Below are 25,681 nucleotides of genomic sequence, written 5' to 3'. Positions count from 1 at the left end.
CTCGATGGACATGAGTTTGAGTGAACTCCGGGAGTTGGTGATGGACAGGGAGGCCTGGCGTGCTGTGATTCATGGGGTGGCAAAGAGTCGGACACGAACTGAACACAACTGATCAAAGGGAACAAAACAAGAGGGAGGGAGAAGACGAGAGGCAGGGAGCGATGGAGTGAAGAAGATGGAAATAAGTAAAATATAACGAGAGAAAAGCCAACTAGAGAAGCAAACAAAAATTTAATGAGTATTATGAACCACCATATACTAATCAAGTTGAAAACCTCCATAAAATGCACAGATCTCTAGAAAGCTACAAAATGTCAAAAAGGGGCACAAGAAGAAATGGAAATTTTGAGTATAAACCAATAGGCAGTAAACTGAAACAGCAGGCTAAGACTTTCCCTTCCAGATGCCTTTCCAGGTAATCTCCTACCACCAATGGTTTTTCCCCAATGAGAATTCAACTGTTTTCATCTCAAGAACTGCAATAAGCTGATATGGACAACAAAACTACATGGCCCTCTCTTAGGCAGAGGCATTCATTTTTTCAAGGTTACTGCGTGGCTCACTGTAGCTTTCCTCAAATTAAGTGCAATCAGAGAGACATAAAAGTAATTTCTACATATTCTAAACCATAAGACACAAATTTAATGCAGTAGGTCTGGATGAGCCCCTATTCTCTAGAATACCAGGGGAGAGGTCACCTGGCACAGATCATCACCACCCTCCCCACCCCTACCAGCACCCCCAAGCACTTCCATATGACTCTGAGATGCTCCAAGTAGACTTTTGGTAGAGCTGGAAGGAAGGAGGTGTGTGTGTGTTCTGTCCAGTCCCTGCTGTGGATTTACCAAGAGATCCCATTTGACTAGGGCTATTAAAATCAGTATGCTGTCCCTCATGGTTGGCCAACCCTGCAACTGCTGATGGGGAAGAAAACAGTAAATTAGACACCACCTCTGTGCCCAGAGAAGTCAGCCGTGCAAACGTCCCCTGGTGGCATTTCACTTAACAAATAAGCTTTAAGCTTTTAATGTGTTCTAGGCCCTGTATTAGGAAATGGCAACCCACTCCAGTGTTCTTGCCTGGAGAATCCCAGGGACGGGGTAGCCTGGTGGGCTTCTGTCTATGGGGTCACACAGAGTCGGACACGACTGAAGTGACTTAGCAGCAGCAGCAGCAGGCCCTGTATTTGGAGAAGGAAATGGCAACCCACTCGGGGACTCTTGCCTGGAAAATCCCATGGACAGAGGAGCCTGGTAGGCTACAGTCCATAGGGTCACAAAGAGACACGACTGAGCAATTTGTCAGTGTCAATGTCAGGCCTTGTATTTGCTTCAGAGACAAATACTCCATAGAAGAGAGTTTCCCCAGTGGACCTACTTCCATAATGTGGGTTAAGCAGCACTTTTTGCTGAATTAGACAGTAAGACATGGAGCCAAGAAGACTCAACATCGCACCATTGAACACCCTTTGGCAGGGGGATCTGGTTTCTGCGAGCTGCATGAACAAAGGCATTAGAGGAGGAAGACATTTCTTGGGAATAGCCGAACAGTTTGGCACTGACATTAAAAGACAAAAGCATGAAAGATAAAAGAAGCCCCAGGCTAGGGTGTGGTCAGTAATAAGTCAAACAGGATGACAGCCCCTGGATCAACGGAGGTGCAGAAAAGTTTCATACCCTCCACAGAAGGGTCCTTTCCCACCTCCATTCCGGTAGCTTTCACCACAGAGAAAGGAAAAGTTTTATTCCAGTGAGTTGAAATCTTAAGGTTCGAAGTTTTACTGTACAATGGATAAACGAGCTTCCCCTGTAAGGCAAGCCACTTTAGGAAATTAAATTATCAACAAACATGAGTGGCAGAACACAATAAAATATTGGGTCTAGAGTTGGACAAACCTGTTCCACCATTTTTCAGATGTGTGGCCTTGGACAAGTTATATTTGTCAACTCTGGTATCCCTGTTTGGGTAAAGAACTGCAATACTTGTTGTGGTTCTGCTCCGTCGCTCAGTCGTGCCCGACTCTTTGCGACCCCGTGGACTGTAGCCTACCAGGCTTCTCCGTCCATGGGCTTCTCCAGGCAAGAATACTGGAGTGGGTTACCGTTTCCTTCCCCAGGGGATCTTCCCGACCCAGGGATCGAACCCGGGTCTCCCGCATTGGAGGCAGACGCGTTAACCTCTGAGCCACCAGGGAAGCCCACTCACTCACACGATTGGCTATCAGTCAGGAGCTCAGCTGGAGGTTGTCAGCTGGAATGCCACAGTTCTCCGTACATGGTTCTCCATGTGGCTTTCCAGAAGGAGTGTTGCGTGTGTATAAACCCAGGAGCTGCAGATCTCTCAGAACACAGCCTAGAAAGCTGTATATGTCACTTCTGCCTCATTTATTGGTCAAAGGAGGCTCCTAAAGATGACCACCATCAATCCCTTCTCTCCCCGTCTATGGCTCCAGCCATAAAAAGCCATAGTCTTTTTTTCTGCTTGAATCCAAACTGGCCCTAAGATTTCCTTTGACCAATAAATGAGGCAGAAGTGACATATACAGCTTTCTAGGCTGTGTTCTGAGAGATCTGCAGCTTCTGGGTTTATACACACGCAATGCTCCTTCTGGAAAGCCACATGGAGAGAACCATGTACGGAGAACTGTGGCATTCCAGCTGACAACCTCCAGCTGAGCTTCTGACTGATACCCAATCGTGTGAGTGAGTCATATCGGGTATTTCAGCCTAGCTCAGCCACCAGATGACTGCAGCCCAGCTAACAATACACAAAGCAGAAGAGTCGCCCAGCTACGGCCAATCCAGATTTATTAAAAACAAAGTCTCCCAGGACATGAAAATCAGTCCATGAAATCCATCACAACAGGCTAAAGAAAAACCACATGATCATATCAGTAGATGCACAAAAAGCATTGAAAAAAAAAAAATGCAATACACATTTAGGACTTAAAACCCCCAGCAAACTAGAAATAAGAGAGGACCCTTCTTAACCGGGTAAAGAAATTTACAAAAACCTACTAACATCATACTTAATGGTGAGTAGATAGAAGCTTTCCTGCTCAGATCAGGAAAAAAGTAAGGATGTTCCTTCTCACCATGGTACTGGAAATCTTGCCAATGCAATAAGGAGAAGAAAATGAAATAGAAGGCAAGCAGAATGTCAAGAAGAAATAAAACTGTCTTTGTATGCAGATAACATGATTGTCTATCTAGAAAAAACAAAGAATCAACCTAAAAACTCCTGGAACTAATAAGCAATTGTAACAAGGTTATAGGATACAAGGTTAATATACAAAAATCAATCGCTTTACTCTATATGAGCAATGAACAAGTAAAATTTGAAATTAAAAACAGCACCCTCAAAAATGTAATATTTAAGTAACAAACTATGTGTGTTATATGAGGAAAATAACAAAACTCTGACAAATGAAATCAAATAACTAAATAAATAGAGATATATGTATTTCATGCTCATGGATAGAAAGACTCAATATTGTCAAGGTGTCCGTTCTTCCATACTTGACCTATACATAGTCAATGCAACCCAAATCAAAATTCTAGCAAGTTATTTTGTAGATATCAACAAACTTGGTGTGTTCTTGGTACAGATTCTAAAGTTTACACGGAGAGGCAAAAGACTCAGAATATACAACATAATATTGAAAGAGAAAAATAAAATTGAATGACCAATACAATCCAGCTTCAAGACTTTACTATAAAGCTATGATATGCAACAAAGGTCCGTCTAGTCAAGGCTATGGTTTTTCCCATGGTCATGTATGGATGTGAGAGTTGGACTGTGAAGAAAGCTGATCACCGAAGAATTGATGCTTTTGAACTGTGGTGCTGGAGAAGACTCTTGAGAGTCCCTTGGACTGCAAGGAGATCCAACCAGTCCATTCTAAAGGAGATCAGTCCTGGGTGTTCATTGGAAGGACTGATGCTAAAGCTGAAACTCCAATACTTTGGCCACCTCATGTGACGAGTTGACTCACTGGAAAAGACTCTGATCCTGGGAGGGATTGGGGGCGGGAGGAGACAGGGACGACAGAGAATGAGACGGCTGGATGGCATCACCGGCTCTGTGGACATGAGTTTGAGTGAACTCCGGGAGTTGGTGATGGACAGGGAGGCCTGGCGTGCTGTGATTCATGGGGTCGCAGAGAGTCGAACACGACTGAGCTACTGAACTGATGATATGCAAGACAGTTTGGTATTTTGGTAAAATAAGAAAGAGATCCACTCAACAGAATAGACAGCCCAGAAATAGACCCACATAAGTTTACCCAACCAGTCTTTATGACAAATGAGCCAAGGTAATACAATGGAGTATCTCTTCAACAAGTGGTGAACATCCACATGCAAAAAAAAAAAGAGAATCCAGACACACACAAGTGGATGTCACAAACAGATATCATAGACCTAAAACACAAAATTATAAACTCCTAGAGGATAGCATCAGAGTATGCAATTACTTTTTAGATCAAACACCATAGATACACTTTTCAGAGGCAACACCATAATCCATGAAAGGAAAAACTGATAAGTTGGGCACATTAAAGTTAAAAACGTTTGCTCTGCGAAAGACACAGTCAAGGGAATGAGAAGATAAGCCACAGAGTGGGAGAAAATACCTGCAGAAGAGATATCTGATAAAGGATTATTATCTAAAAGATACAAAAAAAACTGCTGAAAATCAACAATAAGAAAATGAACAATTTGATTTTAAAATGGGCAGAAGTCCTGACCTGACAGCTCACCAAAGGATTATACAGATGGCAAATAAGCATATGAAAATATGCTCCACAGTACACATTGTCAGGAAAATGCAAACTAAAACAATAATGAGATACCACTACACACATATTACAATGGCCAAAATCTCAAACACTGACAACACCAAATGCTCACAAGGATGCAACAGGAACCCGTTTTTGGTGAGAATGCAAAATGATGTATAGCTACTTTGGAAGAAAACTGGCAGTTTCTCATAAAAAATAATCACACTCTTAACGTACAATTCAGCCACTGCTCCTCGGTATTTACCCAAAGGGAGTAATGGGTGTTGTAATGTCCATACAAACACCTTCATATGGATTTAACAGCAGCTTTATTCATACTTGCCAAAACTAGGAGGCCACAAGATGCTTTTAAATCAGTGAATGAGTATTCAGACAATGGGATATTGTTCATCACTATGTTCAGACAATGGAAGACTGTTCATCACTAAAAAGAATAAGCTCTCAAGCTGTGAAAAGTCAAGGAGGAACCTTAAATGCATATTAAGTGAAAGACGCGATTTCAGATTCCAACTATATGATATTTTGAAATAGGTCAAATTGGGGAATTCCCTGGCAGTCCAGTTGGTTAAGACTCTGCAGAGGACCCAGGTTCTGGTCCCTGGTCAGGGAACTAGGATCCCACAAGTCGCATGGTGTGGCAAAAAAAGAAAAAATGTTTTTTTAAATGAAAATAGGTGAAACTATGAAGATGGTAAAGGGATAAGTGGTTGCCAGTGGTTAAAGAGGAGGAAGGGATGAACAGACCGAGCACAGAAGGTTTTTAGGGCAGTGCCACTCCTCTGTATGATATTATTGATATAATGATGCAAACATGTAACTTACATTTCTCAAAACTCTCAGAACGAACGCCACCAAGAATGAACCCTACTGTAAACTATGGGCTTTGGGTGATAATGATCTATCAACGCAGGTTGTTAACTGTAACAAATCTGGTGCAGGATGCTGGGAGTCAGGGAGGCTGTGCTTGTCTGGGACACTCAGTGCGTAGAAGCTCTTTGTATTTCCTGCCCAATTTTGCTGTGAACCTAAAACTGCTCTAAAAAAAAAAAAACAGTCTATTTAAAAGGGGAAAAAACCTCACAGAACAGTGAGTGAGAGCAAACGGCGGAGGTTGTTTTAAATCGCAAAGCTTCAGGGCGATCTATTATGTAACAATGGATGACAAAGATACCCCATTTATGGAAAAGACTGATGACTAACTGCTAACACCCATCCCTTCTTTCCTCTTCTATAACAGAGCCCCTTCAGTTCTGCTGGGGGCGGGATGGGGGGAATGGCCTCCCAACCAAAGATTACATTTCCTAGCTTCCCTGACAGTTGGATGTCTACAGAACTGCCATCCAGGGAACAGTAGTACCTGGATGAGCACGATAAAGGAACTTTCAGGGTCATGCTCTGGAAAAGAGGGTCTGTCTTCCCCATCCCTTTCATGCTTCCTGCTGGGGAAAAAAAAAGTGAAGATGGCAACTGAGCTGCAGCAGCCACCTCACATCATGAGGGGGGAACCATATGTCAAGGATGGCAGGGGAACGTGGTTGAAGGAGCCAAGGTCGTGGATGCTCTCCAGACACCATACCAGCCCTGCCTCCAGTCACTGCGGAGGCTGTGTTTCTGCAGCCAAGCCCGTCTTCTAGGTAATACACCACATCTCACAGGGCCGCCCTAAAGATGAAATGAGACATGGCACAGAAAGAACCTAACGGTGCCTGACACGGAGCAGGTGAGCTCCATGCACATGGGCCCTGAGAGCTGAGAGCCTCCAGCAGGGGAACGCAGCTTCTTGGGCGGCCTTGACCCAACCGTCTTCATCTACTTTCAACGGTCAGTCTCTGCGACCGAGCCCACAGCTCTGAGCGGGACACGTGTAGAATGGGAGCAAGGCTGAGCCTGCCGATGCGAATCAATCCCAGGGATCCATGAGGAGGCAGACACGCAGAACTCAGCACTGCCAACCGTGCTTCCCCAACCCACCTTTGCTGTTTTCAGTAAGCACAGTTACTTTCAGCAAACTCTCCTACCTTCAAGATAAAGTCCAGACTCCTCAGCCAAAGGAGAAGGAAATGGCGACCGACTCCAGCATTGTTGTCTAGAAAATCCCATGGACAGAGGAGCCTGGTGGGCTGCTGTCCATAGGGTCACACAGAGTTGGACATGACTGAAGCGACTTAGCCTGCATGCCTGCATTGGAGAAGGAAATGGCAACCCACTCCAGTATTCTTGCCTGGAGAATCCCAGGGACAGGGAAGCCTGATGGGCTGCCATCTATGGGGTCGCACAGACTCAGACTCGACTGTGGTGTATTAGCAGCAGCAGCAGCCTCAGCCAAAGGAATACACAGAGTCATTCACAACCCATCCCCACTCCTTGATCTAAGCTCAACCCTTGGCCCTCTCCCTCCAAGCACCAGCCCTAACGAGCGGTGCAGAGTTCCCAGGTCAGGCTGTGTTTCCTCACACCCCAGCGGCATGGCACACATCTGTCCATTTGCCTGCAAACCCACCTCTGTCCACAGAGCCTCTGCCCTCCTCTCTACTTAACTGACTTCTGTTCTTCCTTAAGACAAGGCTCACCATCACCTCTAGGAAACTGTCCTTGGCTATGGAAGAGACCGCTCGAGGACCCGCCAAAATGCTCTCTTCCATTCCTCCCCAGTATGGGAAGTTTTATGTAGCACATGGCCACCGAGCTAACCACAATAGTTCCCAGCCTACCAGCTGGGGCCATGGGAATTGGCACTGGTCAACTGGTGTGAGCAGAAGTGACATGGCGATCTTTGATCCAAGATAGGGTTTGGTAACAGTTCCTCTTCAACATGTGCACAAAAGCACGGCAGACATCAGGACAGGAAGAGGAAGGGAGTCCGGGCTTCCGACACTGTGGGCAGCCTCCATGTGTCCGAGAGGAGCAGTGGTGAGGGAGAAATTTAAGAGGTTACTATTATTTATCAAGGCAAAGCACCTCCACGGCCTTCAGTGGCCACCGAACCAAACCTTCCTGCTTCAGAGAACCAGCCACGGGATCATCGAGAAGATCCAAGATTAGTGTCGAAACCTCCACTGACTCAGGTCATCGATTGAAACTGTCCAAGACAATGGGAAAGCAAAGCAGAGCTCAAGCCATCCCGCGCCCATGAGGCCGTCTTCCTGAATCTTCCACCTCTGAGCACTCCCGCCCCCACCTTGCTTTCCTGACACAAATTTAGAAAAATCGGGACCTTACCTCTGGAGACTTTGTAGACTTCATAGAAAGAATAGAAGTGGAAGCCTACGGAAGCTAACAGGTAAAAGGTCAGTTCCCACCATGGCAGCATTGCTCCTGTGACAAAGGGTCCTGTGGCCCACGCTGAGAGTTTCTAGGAAGAGAAACAGAAATAAAAACCATAAGCCAAAAACATACACTAGAGGACATCTCATCACCATCGCCAGCTAGTTCCCTTGTTCTCCCAGGGACCATCACTCGTCAAGACACAATCCTCCTCCCAGTGACACCTCCACTGCCGTGACCTCATCCCACCTGGTCACATCTCTCACACACACACACATCACACACACATATCATACATACACATATATCATACACACACACATCACACATATACATCTTACACACACCTTATACACACAATCACACACACACATCATACACACATCAAACACACCAAACACACACACACATCACACACACATATCATACATACACACACACATCACACATACACATCTTACACACACCTTACACACACAATCACACACACATCATACACACATCAAACACACCAAACACACACACACATCACACACACATATCATACATACACACATATCATACACACACACATCACACATACACATCTTACACACACCTTACACACACAATCACACACACACATCACACACACACATCATACACACATCAAACACACCAAACACACACACATATCATACACACACACACATATCATACACACACACATACATCACACACAAATACACACACATCACACACGCTTCATACACACACATCACACACATCACACACATGCTTCATACACACACGCATCACACACATCTTACACACACATGACACACACACATCACACACACCACACACACATCACACACACACACACAATCACACACACACACAATCACACACACATATCATACACACACATCATATACACATACAACACACATATACATCACACACACATCACACACACACATCATATACACACATTACACACATACACACCTCACACAAACGTATCATACACACACATATCACACAAACACATCACATACAATCACACACACATATCATACACACACACCACACACACACACATAACACACACACATCATACACACACACCACACACATACACATCACACACACATGACACACACACATCATACACACACACCACACACATACACATCACACACACATCACACACACATCACACACATACACACCTCACACACACATATCTTACACACACATCTCACACACAAACCTCACACACATCATACACACACACATCACACATACACACACATATCACATACATCACAAACACACACACACACACACCCTGCTTGCCCAGGGTGGGCAGGTCTTTCCCTTTGAGCCCCATGGCCGCCCACCTGCCTGCCATCACATGTACACCAGCCACGTCTGTCCTCACTCCTGCCACACCCGTCTGCCCCGCAGAGCAGACCTTTAGAGAGCAGGGACAACGATCTGAGTCCACGAAACCCAGCACAGGTCACCAAACGCAGCAGGACAGGACTCCCACATGCTCCAGGAATAACAAATTATTGTTCAAAAGCCTAAAGAGAAGAGAGCCCCAGGGACTTCCCTGGTGGTTCAGTGGCCAGGACTCCATGCTCAGAGAACTGGATCCCACACGTCGCAACTAAGAGTTCACATGCTGCAACTAAAGATCCTGCTGGCAGCCAAGTAAATACATACATCAAAAAATTAAAAGCACAAACCATCTCCAAACCTCTTCTAACCCAACAGCCGCCTCCTCCTCGTTCTCCCCTTCAAATGCCATCCCATAGTGGTTTAGAAGACTAGATTAACAAAACCACGGTGTCTTCCATCTTCCGGGCGCTTCTTAAAGGGAAGCTAACAGCAAGATCCCATTGGCAGACACTGTGAGTTGCCCACTCTGTATATGCAATCTCCCTTCTTGCACAGGAACTGAATTTTTATCTGGACACAAGGATGCTGAGCTCATACAGTGTATCCAAGGGTGGATATTTGCATAGTTCTGGCTCTGAGGCTGTGGTCATTCTCTTCCTGCTGGATGGAGTTGGAACAGCCACCTTTAGACCAAGGGGTGAAAGCCGCAGAGAAAAACAAGACAGAGGCACCTCAGTTCCTAACTGCATGTACCACCTCCACCCCACCCCAAAACTGCCCTGCACCTCATATCGCTGGACTGTTACACGGAAGAGAAATGCATTCCCAGGTGGTTTAAGGCTGTGCTATTCTAAAGCTCTCGGTATGGCAGCCATGTCTTACTCTTAAGTAATAAAGCAGGTAACAGGAAGTCCTAAAATTCTGGAAATTAAATGATCACTTCCCAAATGACATACAGCAAGCTAAATGTAAACCCCTCTATGGCCAACATTGCTTTACTTCAACCTCTTAAATATGTCAAAGTCAAATTAAAACAAGAGCAAAAAGTTAAGCCCCCAGCAAGCACTTCTAATACGTGATCAGTTCAGTTCAGTTCAGTCGCTCAGTCATGTCCGACTCTTTGCGACCCCATGAATCACAGCACACCAGGCCTCCCTGTCCATCACCAACTCCTGGAGTTCACTCAAACTCATGTCCATCAGGTCGGTGATGCCATCCAGCCATCTCATTCTCTGTCGTCCCCTTCTCCTCCCACCCCTAATCCCTCCCAACATCAGACTCTTTTCCAGTGAGTCAACTCATCACATGAGGTGGCCAAAGTATTGGAGTTTCAGCTTTAGCATCAGTCCTTCCAATGAACACCCAGGATTGATCTCCTCTAGAATGGACTGGTTGGATCTCCTTGCAGTCCAAGGGACTCTCAAGAGTCTTCTCCAGCACCACAGTTCAAAAGCATCAGTTCTTCGGCGATCAGCTTTCTTCACAGTCCAACTCGCACATCCGTACATGACCACTGGAAAAACCATAGCCTTGACTAGACGGACCTTTGTTGGCAAAGTAATGTCTCTGCTTTTTAATATGCTATTTAGGTTGGTCATAACTTTCCTTCCAAGGAGTAAGCATCTTTTAATTTCATGGCTGCAATCAGCATCTGCAGTGATTTTGGAGCCCAAAAAAATAAAGTCTGACACTGTTTCCACTGTTTCCCCATCTATTTCCCATGAAGTGATGGGACCAGATGCCATGATTTTCATTTTCTGAATGTTGAGCTTCAAGCCAACCTTTTCACTCTCCTCTTTCACTTTCATCAAGAGGCTTTTGAGTTCCTCTTCACTTTCTGCCATAAGGGTGGTGTCATCTGCATATCTGAGGTGATTGATATTTCTCCCAGCAATCTTGATTCCAGCTTGTGCTTCTTCCAGCCCAGCGTTCCTCATGATGTACTCTGCATATAAGTTAAATAAGCAGGGTGACAATATACAACCTTGACGTACTCCTTTTCCTATTTGGAACCAGTCTGTTGTTCCATGACCAGTTCTAACTGTTGCTTCCTGACCTGCATACAGGTTTCTCAAGAGGCAGGTCAGGTGGTCTGGGATTCTAATGCCAAAACTCAGATGTCACCCATGAGCTCATTGTATTTTCACAAGAGTTGGGTGAAGTATGTGGAGCAAGGGAGGCAGGCATTTATAGATGATGAATGTGAACACGGTGAGGTCATTCAATCAGAAATAATGGAGCCAGGGCTCAAATCCATGTCTTGAGACCCCTGGGCCCCCACCTAACCCCTCAGGGATGGAGCCCCTTGAATACCAGTTGATGGAGTCACTTGTCCTCAGAGTCTGGCTCAGAACCTACTACTCACAAACCCCATCCTTCAGGGAGTCAGAGCAGGAAGGGATATAAACTTTCCCTTTCATAAAATATGAGGTCAGAAATCAGTGGTCCTCCAACCAGACGGTCCCCTGGTAATTACCGACAAGTTGCCGAGGCATGAGTTTCTCCTGCAGAGCTCCTAGAAGACCCAGAATCCGCCACTCGTACTTCCACGGCCAATCTCTCTAGGCCCTGGAATTTCAACAACGCCTTCCCGGGATCCCCTACTACTTTTCAGAACCACTACCCTTTATTTTTAAATGCCTGGCATCTCCCAAAATATGTTAAGATCTCTTTGGGGGACTTTGTAGGAATATAGCAATTTTCCATTTAGTGGTAAGTAAATTAGTCGGACACGACTGAAGTGACTTAGCAGCAGCATAAATTTCAACCCCTGGGCTTTTTTTTTAACTTTTTGTTTTGTCATGGGTTACAGCTGATAAACAACACTATGACCGTTTCAGGTGAACAGCAAAGGGACTCAGTCATGCATGTACATGTATCCGTCACCCCCTCCCAAGCCCCCTGCCACCCAGGATGCCGCAGAACACTGAGCAGCGTGCCCTGTCCTATACGGTAGGTCCTTGCTACAACCTCTGAGTTCTGTATTCGCTCTCCTTCCCAAGGATGCTGGTATTACTCTCTCGGATAACTTCCTCAATCAGCAAAGAACTGAACCCCTCTTCAAAAGCTACTGAAATGTGAACATAAATAATCTTGGAGAATAACTAAAACTTCCAGAAGTCCTGCACTTTTGAAGCTTTTAGTGAACATTCTCCTTCGAGGACAACTCCCCTGCATTAGTTACTTAACTGGCAGAAAACTAGAAAACTCAAATGTTTTTTGACACTGCTATTGGCTATACTGTCTATGCTCTGCAGACATAAACACAGAGACACTTAGTAATAAGTAACAAAGCAAAGGGCTGTGTCCTCATATTTAACATTTGGGGACTGGACCAAACAGCCTCCTGCTGACTAACAGTAGTGGATTCTGCATCAGGCAGACCTGGGGGGTGACCGGGAATTCAAGTGGGTCACAGCTTCTCAGATATGCTTCCTCATAGACTTATTAAGTGGATTAAATGTAAAAGGCGTACCCAGGGCCTGACACAGAGGAAACACTCCATGAACACTAGCTAAAATCCGTCCCAGCGGATCAGTTAGTGAATTGAACTCATCGGGAGCTTACCTTGCCAGAGCCCTGGGTTTCCTTCTGATGACCTCTAACTGACCTCCCATGGTGGGAGGGACTGGGCGTCCCACCTGCTGCGGGGCCTTCTTCCGCACATCAGGACCCCAAGAGCTTTCTCCAATGTCTCATCCTCCTCCTGCCCCCACATCCAGCCCAAGGCCACCCCAGACAGCGACAACATGTCCCTGGGGGCCCTCTGGAGAGCTTTCTGCCCAGCGTCTCTTCTCACCATCTCCTTTTTTAGCCCCCAAGGAATTATGTGCAGAACTCCCTCTTCTTGGCTCACCGTTCACAGTCCCAGGAATGTAACCTGAAAACACCGCCATCACACACGAACCCGCTTGTCCTTAACAGAGCCTTCTTTCTTAATAATCCTTTCAACCCTTGTCCACTTAGCCCAGGAAGATTCCTCTCTCAGGTGTTCTCCCCACCTCCGCTCATCTCAGCTGTGCACTCAGAGAGCCAATCAGGGTAGATATGTTTTAAGGGATTTAATGACACAACAATATCAAAGAAAAGAAAGCTGCACCTTTGGGAATATAACTAGAATTTTTTTTTTTAATGTCCAAACTCATCAAGGTTCCTAAAGACTCAGAAAATTCTCAAGTGTCTAATGTTCCAGTTTTCTAAACATGATTATGCTCTTCTTTAGGCGCAAGCTACCACAATGAAATCAAAGAAGTCCTTACTCAAATGTGTAAGTAATGCCTCTTTTCTGCTTTTCATGCATAGAGTCAGGGCTGCGGGAACATTATCAGCTAAGTGGGCAGCCATGCGACCGCCTGGACTTCCCTTGTGGCTCACACGGTAAAGAATCCACCTGCAATGCAGGAGACCCAGGTTCGATCCTTGGGTCAGGAAGATTTCATGGAGAAGAAGGGAATGGCAACCCACTCCAGTATTCTGGCCTGGAGAATCCCACGGACAGAGGAGCCTGGCGGGTTACAGTCCACGGGGTAGCAAAGAATCGAACACGACTGAGTGGCTAACTTGCACTCTCACATTCAATAGCCTAGAAACTCATCACCATTTGCATCATGATTTCTATTCGAAACAGCCAACCTACAACATGGCCCGTTTCAAAGTAGGAATCCACTTTGATGATCGAACTAGATAAAGGAGGTTGCATTACTGATGTGAGTGACAGCTAAGGAGGGTTACAGGGAGATCTGATGATGAAGATCTGTCTGGGAACACTTCCACTTCAGAGGGGACCCTGGTCAGGACCATGAGAAAGAAAACATGTGGGTAGTTTAGGAGCCAAGCGGCAAAAGGTCTTAAACATACATGACATTTAATTTTTGTGTGAAGCTTCAGGGAGAAGACCTTTGACATGGTGGTAGCGTCGAGAGGCAGGGAGGTGACCAATTCAGGCCCTCGGTAGGAAGTGGAGAGAAAATTCTAGAACCATGCAACACAGTAGGAAAAATCAAGTTGCCCATGGCACCAAACTAGTCCAGGAGGCAGTGGGGTGGAGGGGAATAAAGGACCCAAAACAGTATCTCCAAAGCTGCTAAGACTACATTATCTCTAGCTGGTATTACTGAGAGTCAGGGAGGGGCACAAAGCTAAGGCTAAGAAAGACCGCGCATTTAAGATTAGTCTTGGAAGGAAACCGCGGCAAAGGTTCTCCTGGGATTAAGGGAAAGAAGCCAGACTGGAGGAACGAGATTGCTCTGCCCTGCACTGGGCATGAGAGCCCCAGGCTGAGTAGTTCCAAAAAGTACTATATTTATCTGGGAACTATAGAACTCACGGGGCCCACGTAATAAAATCTCAGCTGGAAAATGGCAAGACTTCCTCCACGAAGAGAAAGTTTTCTATACTGAAGCAATGTACAGTTGCTTCCACGTTGTAATTTAACACTCCACCTGCTTTCAAAGATGCCATCCACTGTCATTCTCACCAGGAGGACTAACGGTTAGCTCTTTTCTCAGGGATCAGAGTCCTGCTCAGAGAAAAGACACCATCTGCCCAAGGACCCAGAGAAGCCAGCAATGGAGCAAAAAACAGAACCCAAGTTCTCAACTCCCACTCTCGTAGGCAGAAATCCTGTTCCTTACTCTTGGCAGAAAAGGACAGCTCGCTGTGCCAACGCCTGAAGTATGCACACACACCACTCCTGTAAGATGCTTTTCCCCAGCGACTTCCAATACCTTCTCAAAAGTCCTTCATCTTTACTGTTGCTAAGTACAACAAATGGATTCCCACACTTCCACTTTAAGTCCTTTCCTGCTCCTTGCCCTTGGTGTTTAGCACTAAATAGGGTCTAAATAGCACCTGGGCTTCCATGGTGGCTCAAACTGCAAAGAATCCACCTGCAATTCAAGAGACCTGCGTTCGATCCCTGAGTCGGGAACATCGCCTGGAGAAGGGAATGGCAACCCACTCCAGTGTTCTTGCCAGGAGAATTCCATGGACAGAGGAGCCAAATACTCCCATGCACCAGATGACTTTAAAACAGCAACCTCAGCATGAAGTTAACAATCTCCAGAACCATCACCATCATCATGCCCAACGAACTAAACTGAAATATTTCTCTACTGAGTTTACCCAGGGTTAAGTAACAGCTGTACTCTAATACTGACTCACTGGAAAAGACCCTGATGCTGGGAAAGATTGAAGGCAGGAAGAAAAGGGGACAAGAGAGGATGAGATGGTTGGATGGCATCACCGACTCAATGGACATGAGTTTGAGCAACTGGCGTGCTGCAGTCCATGGGGTCACAAAGAGTCGGAGACAACTGAGCTACTGAACTGAACTCTAATAAGTAGTACTGACAGATTACCTACACTGAAAAAGCACTTTAAAAGTATTCTTTCACTTAATCTCCATAACAGCTCTGAGATTGGTACTTCTGGTACCCTCATTAACACAAAAGACCACCAAAGCCCAGAAGGATCAAGAAATCTGCCCCAAATCACACAAATCTAAGCAGCAGACCTTAATACTCACCAAGTCTAATTCCAGGGCTGTCCTTCACCCACCTCCCTATTCTTCAAGTTCACCCGATTCATCTTTTTCAACATCTACCATGAAATCAATTCATCAGGAAAGCTAGAAGATAATACAAGCTATACACACGCAAAAGAATTTAAAGTATAGATACGCCCCAGGAAGAAAATCAGCTACATGTAATCCAAATACACAGGAAACATCTAACTCGCACATTTCTTAAGAGATCTACTGAAGAAGACGAACTAAACCAAACCAGTTTACCTCGGATATAAGAGGGGAAAGTCAGCACTTGCATAGAGATAAGGCTTGAGGAAACTTGAAACAGTTCTACAGTTAGGAACAAATGAGCACTCTGGAAACCCAAAGTAATAAAGTAAAAGAAACTCATGCCCACTGAAATGACAAAGGCAGTCCAGAAAGGAAAATGACACAGCAGAGCAATATTCTAGCACATTTCGGAAAAAACGTTAGGAGACTTTTACTCTTTTCCAGGCCCAACGTGTTCAAACAGAGACCTAATTTGCAGAATACAAATTACATGACTTCTACCAGAAAAACCAAGGCCAGATTCATGGCGTCTTCTCATAGTGCAGTGTTCTCCCAACCTGGCTTAAGAGTCTCATTCTTCTACCCACATCATTCTAAAGAGAAACACTTTCCTAAACCCAGAAAGGCTTCACCCATACATTGGAATGATCAGCTGCGATTGGAGAGGTCCACTGGGCTGGGTAAAAGTCTAATTACTGAATATTTAAAAATACGTTATCACAACATCCAAATATGCACCAAAATATTATGTATCAGCTATGTGTCACTGTGCAATAAATCATTCCAAAACACGGTGGCTTAAAATAACAAGCTGTATGCTCTCCTGTGATTCTGGGGGATGGCAATCTGGGCAGTCCTTCTGCAGATCTCACCTGGCATCAACTCACATGACTGCCACTGCCCTGGCTCAAGGCAGCTGGAGGGGACAACATGATCTCACCCACACGCCTGGCATTTGGTGCCAGCCATCACCTAGGTGCCTTACTTCTCCTCCATGTGGGCATGTGTCCTCTAGTAGGCTGGGCCTTCATAGCATAGCGGCTCCGGGGTCTTAAAGAACAAAAGCAAGAGGGGCAAGGTCTCTTAAGGACCAGGCTCCAGAATGCACAGAACGTTTTATTGGTCAAAAGCTCAGCCCAGACTCAAAGGGGAAGAGAGAACAGCTTCTGACTCTTGAGTGTGTGTGTGTGTGAAGTCGCTTCAGTTGTGTCCCACTCCTTGTGACCCCACGGACTGTAGCCCGCCAGGGTCCTCTGTCCATGGGATTCTCCAGGCAATGATACTGGACTGGGTTGCCATGCCCTCCTCCAGGGAATCTTCCGACCCAGGGACTGACCCATGTCTCTTGTCTGCTGCACAGGCAGGCAGGTTCTTTAGCGCCAGCTGGGAGTATCTTAAAAAGGGGCAGAGACATGGCTTACCACACCAGGATGTTAGAACTGCTAATACGTAAAGTCTGGAGAGGCAGTGGGAAAACAACATCTCACAGGAGATCTTTATTAAGGAAAAGGTCATAAAGGTTGAGAGAGACATATATTTTAAAGAATTACCTTCCCAAACCAAATTTCAAAATCAGTACTGTCGCCTGGTCGGATCGAGCCAGTTTGGGAATTTCTTTTGTTGGGTTGGCTATTATGCTTGTTTGAGTTTTTCCACAAGATGGTACAGAAAAACCCAAAAGAACTTTTTGGCCGACTCAGTACAATACCCTACCTGACCATTTCTAGTAATACTGCAAGGCAGGGAAACTCTATTTCAAAGAAGTTCTTATTGTTCTCTCTTCTTTTCTTAAACTGAGTCAAAATCTGCCCCTCCATTTCTCAAAAGCGTTCTGCTACTAGTCTTACCATACCTGGAGAAACTAAAAGCACGGAGGCAGGACAGAGTGATAGTTTAAAGCGTGGCTCTGGAGTCAGAATGCCAAAGGCTGAACCCCAGCTTTGCTACTTTCTAGCTGTGTGACCCAGTACAGGCTGCATGACCTCTCTGTGCTTCAGTGCCCTTACTCACACGCTAGTAAAGTCATGCTCAAAATTCTCCAAGCCAGGCTTCAGCAATACGTGAACCGTGAACTTCCAGATGTTCAAGCTGGTTTTAGAAAAGGCAGAGGAACCAGAGATCAAATTGCCAACATCCGCTGGATCATGGAAAAAGCAAGAGAGTTCCAGAAAAACATCTATTTCTGCTTCATTGACTATGCCAAAGCCTTTGACTGTGTGGATCACAATAAACTGTGGAACATTCTGAAAGAGATGGGACTACCAGACCACCTGACCTGCCTCTTGAGAAACCTGTATGCAGGTCAGGAAGCAACAGTTAGAACTGGACATGGAACAATAGACTGGTTCCAAATAGGAAAAGGAGTTCGTCAAGGTTGTATATTGTCACCCTGCTTATTTAACTTATATTCAGAGTACATCATGAGAAACGCTGGGCTGGAAGAAGCACAAGCTGGAATCAAGATTGCCGGGAGAAATATCAATAACCTCAGATATGCAGATGACACCACCCTTATGGCAGAAAGTGAAGAGGAACTCAAAAGCCTCTTGATGAAAGTGAAAGAGGAGAGTGAAAAGGTTGGCTTGAAGCTCAACATTCAGAAAACTAAGATCATGGCATCTGGTCCCATCACTTCATGGGAAATAGATGGGGAAACAGTGGAAACAGTGTCAGACTTTATTTTTTTCGGCTCCAAAATCACTGCGGATGCTGATTGCAGCCATGAAATTAAAAGACACTTACTCCTTGGAAGGAAAGTTATGACAACCTAGATAGCATATTAAAAAGCAGAGACATGACTTTGCCAACCAAGGTCCGTCTAGTCAAGGCTATGGTTTTTCCCATGGTCATGTATGGATGTGAGAGTTGGACTGTGAAGAAAGCTGATCGCTGAAGAATTGATGTTTTTGAACTGGGGTGTTGGAGAAGACTCTTGAGAGTCCCTTGGACTGCAAGGAGATCCACCCAGTCCATTCTAAAGGAGATCAGTCCTGAGTGTTCACTGGAAGGACTGATGCTAAAGCTGAAACTCCAATACTTTGGCCACTTCATGCTAAGAGTTGACTCACTGGAAAAGACTCTGATGCTGGGAGGGATTGGGGGCGGGAGGAGAAGGGGACGACAGAGAATGAGATGGCTGGATGGCAACACTGACTCGATGGACATGAGTCTGAGTGAACTCCAGGAGTTGGTGATGGACAGGGAGGCCTGGCGTGCTGTGCTTCATGGGGTCGCAAAGAGTCGGACACGACTGAGTGACTGAACTGAACTGAACTATCTTCTGAGAGTTGCCGTGACGACTAAATGTGTTTACAAAGAGATAGAACATTACGTTGACCATGGTAAGCTCTAAAATGCTTATTCTTGTTGTCTTTAGTATTATTCCCACTATTATTAAGTATACTGAAAGAATAATTCACTATTCTTGCCAATCATACTCATAAATACTGAAAGATAATTAATGCCATCCGCTCCACCCCAAGCCCTCTTCCAGGACAAACCCCCAGGCTGCCTCTAATCATTTCTTCCATGGCCTGGCTCTCAGACCCTTTATCAGCTGTCAGTTGTCTCTTTACAGGACAGGTACCTAGAGCTGAACACAAAATTCCAGGTGTGCAGAGCCAGAGTAGGACAAGACCATCATTTCTCCTCTTGGGAAACTAGGCTTCAAACAGTGAAAACTGAGACTCATTCCTTCATTCGACAGACATCAATGAGCTCCTACAGAATCGGGAACTGTGCTATTTGTGAAGACAAAATAAAGATTCCATCTGGAGGATGTGCCAGATATGGCTCCCCTAGAAAAAAGTCCATGCCCTAATTCCCGAACATGTAAATATGTTACCTTATATGGCAAAGCGACTCTGCAGATGTGATTCGGTCAAAAATGGAAAGATGGGGACATTATCCCCGATTATCCACACGGGCCCGATGTAAGCACAGGGTCCTGCTAAGAGGGAAAGAGGGAAGAAGGCAGGTCAGAGACAGACAGGAAGAGACGATGATGGAAGCAGAGGTTAGAGGGATACGCTCTGAAGGTGGTGAAGGGGCCAAGAATAAAGGGATGTAATAGACAGAGAACACTAGCAAAGAAAATAGACACCCCTCCCGCCCCCACCACACCGAGTCTCCAGAAGGAACCCTGCCCCAACAACCCACTTTGGACTTCTGATCTCCAGAACTATAAAATAACCAATTTCTGCTGTTTTAAGCCACTAAGTTTATGGTAATTCATTACAGAAACAATAGGAAACTAATATGCCACCCCTATCCTCAATTAGTTCATGGTCAAGTGGGAGGAAAGTACTTCATTAAAAGGATTTCTGTACAGAATATTTTAATCTAATTGTTATAAACTAAAAACTTAAGCTGCAAGAAAATGAAACCTGAAAACAAAATTTTGTATTCAGTTCTCAACGTAGCATTTTTCAGCTTCTGTCTCACACTGCTGTCAATCTTACTATCAAACATAACTCTAAGTCCTTTTATATGAACTGCCCTTAAGCCAGATCTCTGCTGTTAAAGATTGGAAGAAAAGGAGGTGGATTTATAAGCCCCTAGTTCAGAAAAGTTACTGATGTGATATTGTATCCCTTCCCTGGAAAATTCTCAACCTATCTGAAGCCTTTTTAATCACCAGAATCATGTCCACCACATCTTACACTCCCCAGATTAGGGGCACCTGAATGAATCAAAAATTTAATAATATATTTTAAGTGAATTTTGTATTAAAGTATGCTTAATTAAAAAAAAAAGTATAAGGCTTTCAAAAAGCAAACTCATTCCAGTAATTACTACTTAGATGAAAAACTGAATTCCCTCTCTGTCCTTTCAGTTCCACTAAAGGTGACCACTAGCAGGACTCCTAACACCCTAGTTTATTTAGTTTTGCCCATTTTTGAACTTCAAATAAAAAAAAAGGATTCACAAAGCACTAACTCTTGCCGTGTCTACCTTTTTTTCAGTTCTACCTTTGCAAGGTTCATCCATGTTGTATGTTAAGCAATGATTTGTTCATTCTCATTACTGTGGGGTATTCCATTGTATAAGCGATTTGCTTACACTTCTGTCCATTCTACTATTGATGAACACGTGGGTTGTTTTCAATTTCAAGCTATTAGGAATAATACTGCTCTGCATATACTATTACACGTCTTTCGGTGCAAATGTATCTGCCTTACTGTTCAGAGTTTATCAAGAACGGAGTAGCTGAGTCATAGGAGATGCATCTGCCCAGTTTGAGTAATGATACTGCAATTCTGCAACACAGTTTCTAAAACAGTTATACTAACTTCCATACCCATCAGCCATTATGTATAAGAGGTCCAGTTTTCCATATTCTAACCAGTACTCAGCAATGACAGGGTTTTGTGTTTTTTAGCCACTCTGGTGAGTACAGAGTGATATCCCATTGTAGTTTCAATTTGTATTTCCCTAATTACTAATGAGGTTAATTCCCTTTTCATATGTTTATTGATTATTTGAAAATCTTTTTTGGGAAGTGACCTGCCCATTCTTCTACTAGGCTATCTTTTTCTCAATGATTTGTGAAAAACTGTTTCTACATTCTGGGTATGAGTCCTTTGTTGGATATAGCCCTTACAAATACCTTCACCCATCCTGCAAGTTGCCTTTTCTCTCTATGGAATCTCTTGATGAACAGTAGTTCTTACCAATATTTTCTTCTATAATTAGTGCTTTTTGGGTCCTATTCAATAAACCTTGTCATAAAGGTGTTCTACTTTGCTTTCTTCCAGAAGCTTTCTTGTTTCAGATCTCCCATTTAGCCGTATGACATATTGATTAATTTTTGTATACAAGGTGAGGTAGATGATCAAAATTCACCTTGTCTGTTTGGATATCCAATTGGCCCAGGAACTGTCCTTTCTCCAGAGCACTGCAGAGTCACTTTTGTTATAAATCAAGAGATCTGAGACATGTGAGCCTGTTTATGAATTCTCTACCTGGGTCCATGGTCTATCTGGCATTGTATCCACATCACGCTGACAAGCTACATATTCATCTAGCAGCTGAAGTCTTCCAACTTTGCTCCTTTACTAAGATCGTCTAGAATTGCTATATATATATTTAAAATTAGCTTATCGGCTATTTTTGAAAAAAATCTGTTGGGATTTCAGTTGGGCTTAAAATGAATCCACAGAGTTATCTGTGGAGTAGTGATTTACCCTCTATTATTTTAAGTGTTTTAAATCTCTCAATGTTCTGGCTTACAAAGAATTTTTATCACAAATGGGTGCTGAATTTTATTAAGTAGTTTTCCTCCTTTATTCTGTGGCTAAATTACAATTATTGATTTTCTAATGTTAGACAAAGTTTACATTCCTGGAATAAATCCAACTTGGTCACAGCTTAGTGTCCCATAATTACAGGTATAGGTCACTAGATTTGATTTACCAATACTTCCTTTTAGGGCTTTTGTGTCTTTTCCATGAGAGTCTGGCCTAGAGTTTCTTATAACCTCCTTATCAAGCTTTAGTAACAAGGTTATGCTGGCCTCATGAAAGCAGTCAGGGAGTATTCCTTCTTTCTTATTTTTTTAAATGTTTGTAATACTGCACTAGTGAAGCCATCTGGGCCTGGAAATTCTACTCTGAAAAGGTTTTTAAATAAAAATTTAATTTCTTTACAGATATGGAACTACACAAATTTTCTAGTTCTTGGGTCTTATGAGGTATTTTATTCAAAAAACTTGTCCATGTCATCTGAATATTCAAATGTACTACCATCAAATTGTTCACAATAACATCTGAAGATTTTTTAAAACATCTGTAGGACATGTAGTGATAACTCCCTTCTTGCCTGACACTGGTAACACCATACACCATCGGAGGGAAGGAAAGAAGGGAAGATGGTCATGCATTAGATAACAAAACCACTGTTGTGGGAATATTCTCCAGCAGAATTATGCAGAGCAAGACCAGCGCAGATGGAGCAGGCAAACAATCCAGCAATTCTCTTTCAACAGCTCTGACCATCAAAAACAACTGTGAACCTGAGGGAAAGGAGGCAGGAACTGGAGGAGAAGGAAACCAAGTGTAACACTAGAGGGTGGCCAGCAAGAAAGTGGAGGAAGAAAACCACCACTAAGCAGGGTTTGTAACCTAGATACCAGCCCTCTATCCACAAGGTGTTCATGGTCTCCTGAATTCTACACCTGTGAACTTCAGTGCCTTTTCCCATACATCTTTATTTTCACGAACCTCTGAAATTCAGGAGTTCATGTGATTATACATGTGGAGAGCAAGAGCATTTCCAGTGACTGTCACCAGTAAGTCACACTGTCATGCCACAGTGAGGCTGTTGCAAATACTGCAACATATCATTTACATAGGCATCACTACTTTGAAATCCTGACACCTTATCTGATACAGCACTGAGTTTTGATACTTAATGGATTGATTTTTTTTTAAAAAGAAATACATTATAATTGTGGGGGGGTTTGTACTACTTTGATTGCTGTATCAATAGAATTTGTAACTATGTATTTTTAAACGCCTTTTAAAAATTGGCTTCCCCAGACTTGAAAGAAGTCCACGGCAACAAAAAAAAAGGGTAAAGCACAGGACAAGGAATCAAGGATCTCACCCAGGCTAGGGAGCTCCCAGGCAACAGTTAAGGAGCGCCTGCCCTCGGCTAGGCCCTGCCCTGGAAGGAGACACAGATGAGTAAGGTTCGCCCTGGCTGAAAGCATTAGTCGCTCAGCCGTCTGGCCACCTCTTTGTGACCCCCTAGACTGTAGCCCACCAGGCTCCTCTGCCCATGGAATTCTCCAGGCAAGAATACTGGAGTGAGTTGCCATTTCCTTCTCCTGGGAAGAGAGAGGAGACCCCACCCATGGATCAAACTTGGATCTCCAGGACTGCAGGTGGATCCTTTACTGTCTGAGCCACCAGAGAAGCCCATCACCCTGGCTAGTTCCTGACATTATCTACAGAGTTAACACCAACACAGAGCCACCCACAGAAATGACTGCTATCTCCAGAGACTTGGCCTTCACCCTTAGTCTGTATAACCTACTTCCCAAGGAGGGGGCAAAATAAACAATAAATAAAGCATAGGCTTTGATCCAGAAAGAGAAGTGCAAAACCCGACCCAGCACCTACTCTCTGTGGCTCTGGCATCTCCCCTAAGCCTTTCTTTCTTCTGCCGTGACAAGGGTTAATACTATCCTTCCCGGTTACTGCAAGGTTTAGAAATACTGGATTTAAAGCACCTAACAAGCACATCATCCCTGTTACTATTAGTTCAATCTTTCAGGTAAGAGCTCTGATCCAACACTTAATGACAATTATGGTCTGTCACTGAGACAAGAGGGAGAAAAAAAAAATACAGAAAAGATGGACCATGAACACCGGAAGGAAAAAATATCATACTATTCTTCAAAGCCCAGTACAAAGTCCCCTCCTCAGGAAAGGTTTCCCCCGCCTCTCCTAGTGTTCCCACAGCATTTATCACTATAAATGATAAACGTAAACACCTAGCAGTAAACACCTAGCTCTGCGAATGAAGGAAGGAGGAACACAAAACAGTAAGGGCAGAAACAATGAGTTTCACCCCATATGATACAAACCACCCGGGATGCCAGCTCAATGGCCTGACCGCCCTGATCCAAGAGCCACGAACCAATCAAGCAGTACATTTCTTAACGCCAATGCCATCCATCCTAGCACCTCTCCCGACCGCTTTGGTAGGAACGACGGGGAGGAAGGCCTTCCCACGTAAAGACTGATGCCACCTAAAGGTCAGGCGTAAAAGGAAAGAGGGAGACTTGAGTCCGGAGAGTAGAAAGCAAGAAGTCTCTAACTTTGGGGGGGTGGGGGAGAGCGCTGTCCCTGGAGCCGCAGCAAGTCAGGCTGGCGCACTCTTAAGACCACCAAGGAAGGGGTCCAGCGTCCACACTTCCCGCAACAATGCCAATTTGGGACGAGGCCAGGGAGGGGGGCGCTGGCAGGGGCGCGCACGGACTCGGCCGGCCGCGGAGAGCCCCGCCCTGACCCGGGCGCACGGCCAGTGCCGCCGCCGCCGCCGCCTTTGTCTCCGGCGCGGGACCCGGCGCGTCCTCTGCCCCGCCTCCGGGCGCGCGCGTATGCACGGGAATGGGAAACGGAAAGCGTCTGGCGCGTTTCTTTTTGTTTTTCAACCTTAAGGAAAAAGTCAACACCTAACTTCCCGAGGGCCCTCTACGGTCACCAGCTACCAACCTCCGGGCCGCGCCGGGCGGCGGCGATGTTCCCGCGCGCCCCGACTTCCCCCACAACCCTCGGCACCTCCGAGTCGGCGGCGGGCTTCGCGGGAAGCCGCCCTCTTCCCCGCGAGCGGCGGTTGGAGGCCCAGCCCCGCGCGCGTCCTCGGAGCACGTCCCCGCCCTCGGGCCGGCGCGCGCCGCTCCGGGCTGCCGGGCTCGCAAGCGGGTGGTGCCCGCTGGGAACTGTGGCCAGTAGGCCGCGCGGCTGGAGCGGACCAGTGGGAAGGCGGCCCGCCCCTCCGCACCCGGAGCGCCCGCAGCCGGCCCACCGGGGTCCAGCCCCGGCTCGCCCGCGGGCCCCGGTGCCTGCGCTTAGCAGCGCGCCGATCTCTCCACCCCTGTTTGTTAATTGCAGGCACCGGTCGCTGCACCCCTTGTTAACTGC

At 45.3% G+C, this 25,681-nt stretch overlaps 1 protein-coding gene across 5 annotated transcripts in view; it reads right to left on the bottom strand.

The window, feature by feature from the left end:
• Window positions 1–25,387, bottom strand: part of HHAT (hedgehog acyltransferase) — a 357,633-nt gene extending 332,246 nt beyond the window's left edge. For 4 of the 5 annotated variants that reach the window (XR_016039577.1, XM_055419017.2, XM_055419020.2 and 1 more), the window contains exons 1-2: window positions 25,253–25,381; window positions 8,021–8,153 (exon numbers count right to left, since the gene is read on the bottom strand). Coding sequence is in view for 4 of the 5 variants with exons in the window: in XM_055419017.2 (XP_055274992.2) it covers window positions 8,021–8,111 (91 nt within the window). In the remaining variant the exon portion in view is untranslated. Of the gene's footprint in view, window positions 1–8,020; window positions 8,154–25,252 lie in introns of all 5 variants that reach the window. The other variant, XM_088845241.1, reaches the window with a different exon arrangement.
• Window positions 25,388–25,681: the final 294 nt, after the last annotated feature.

This window comes from Moschus berezovskii, chromosome 17 (assembly GCF_049115385.1).
Source record: "Moschus berezovskii isolate FMDL1 chromosome 17, NW_MosBer_1.0, whole genome shotgun sequence".
Classification (NCBI taxonomy): Eukaryota; Metazoa; Chordata; class Mammalia; order Artiodactyla; family Moschidae; genus Moschus; species Moschus berezovskii.
This window is presented reverse-complemented; position numbering and strand designations above follow the sequence as displayed.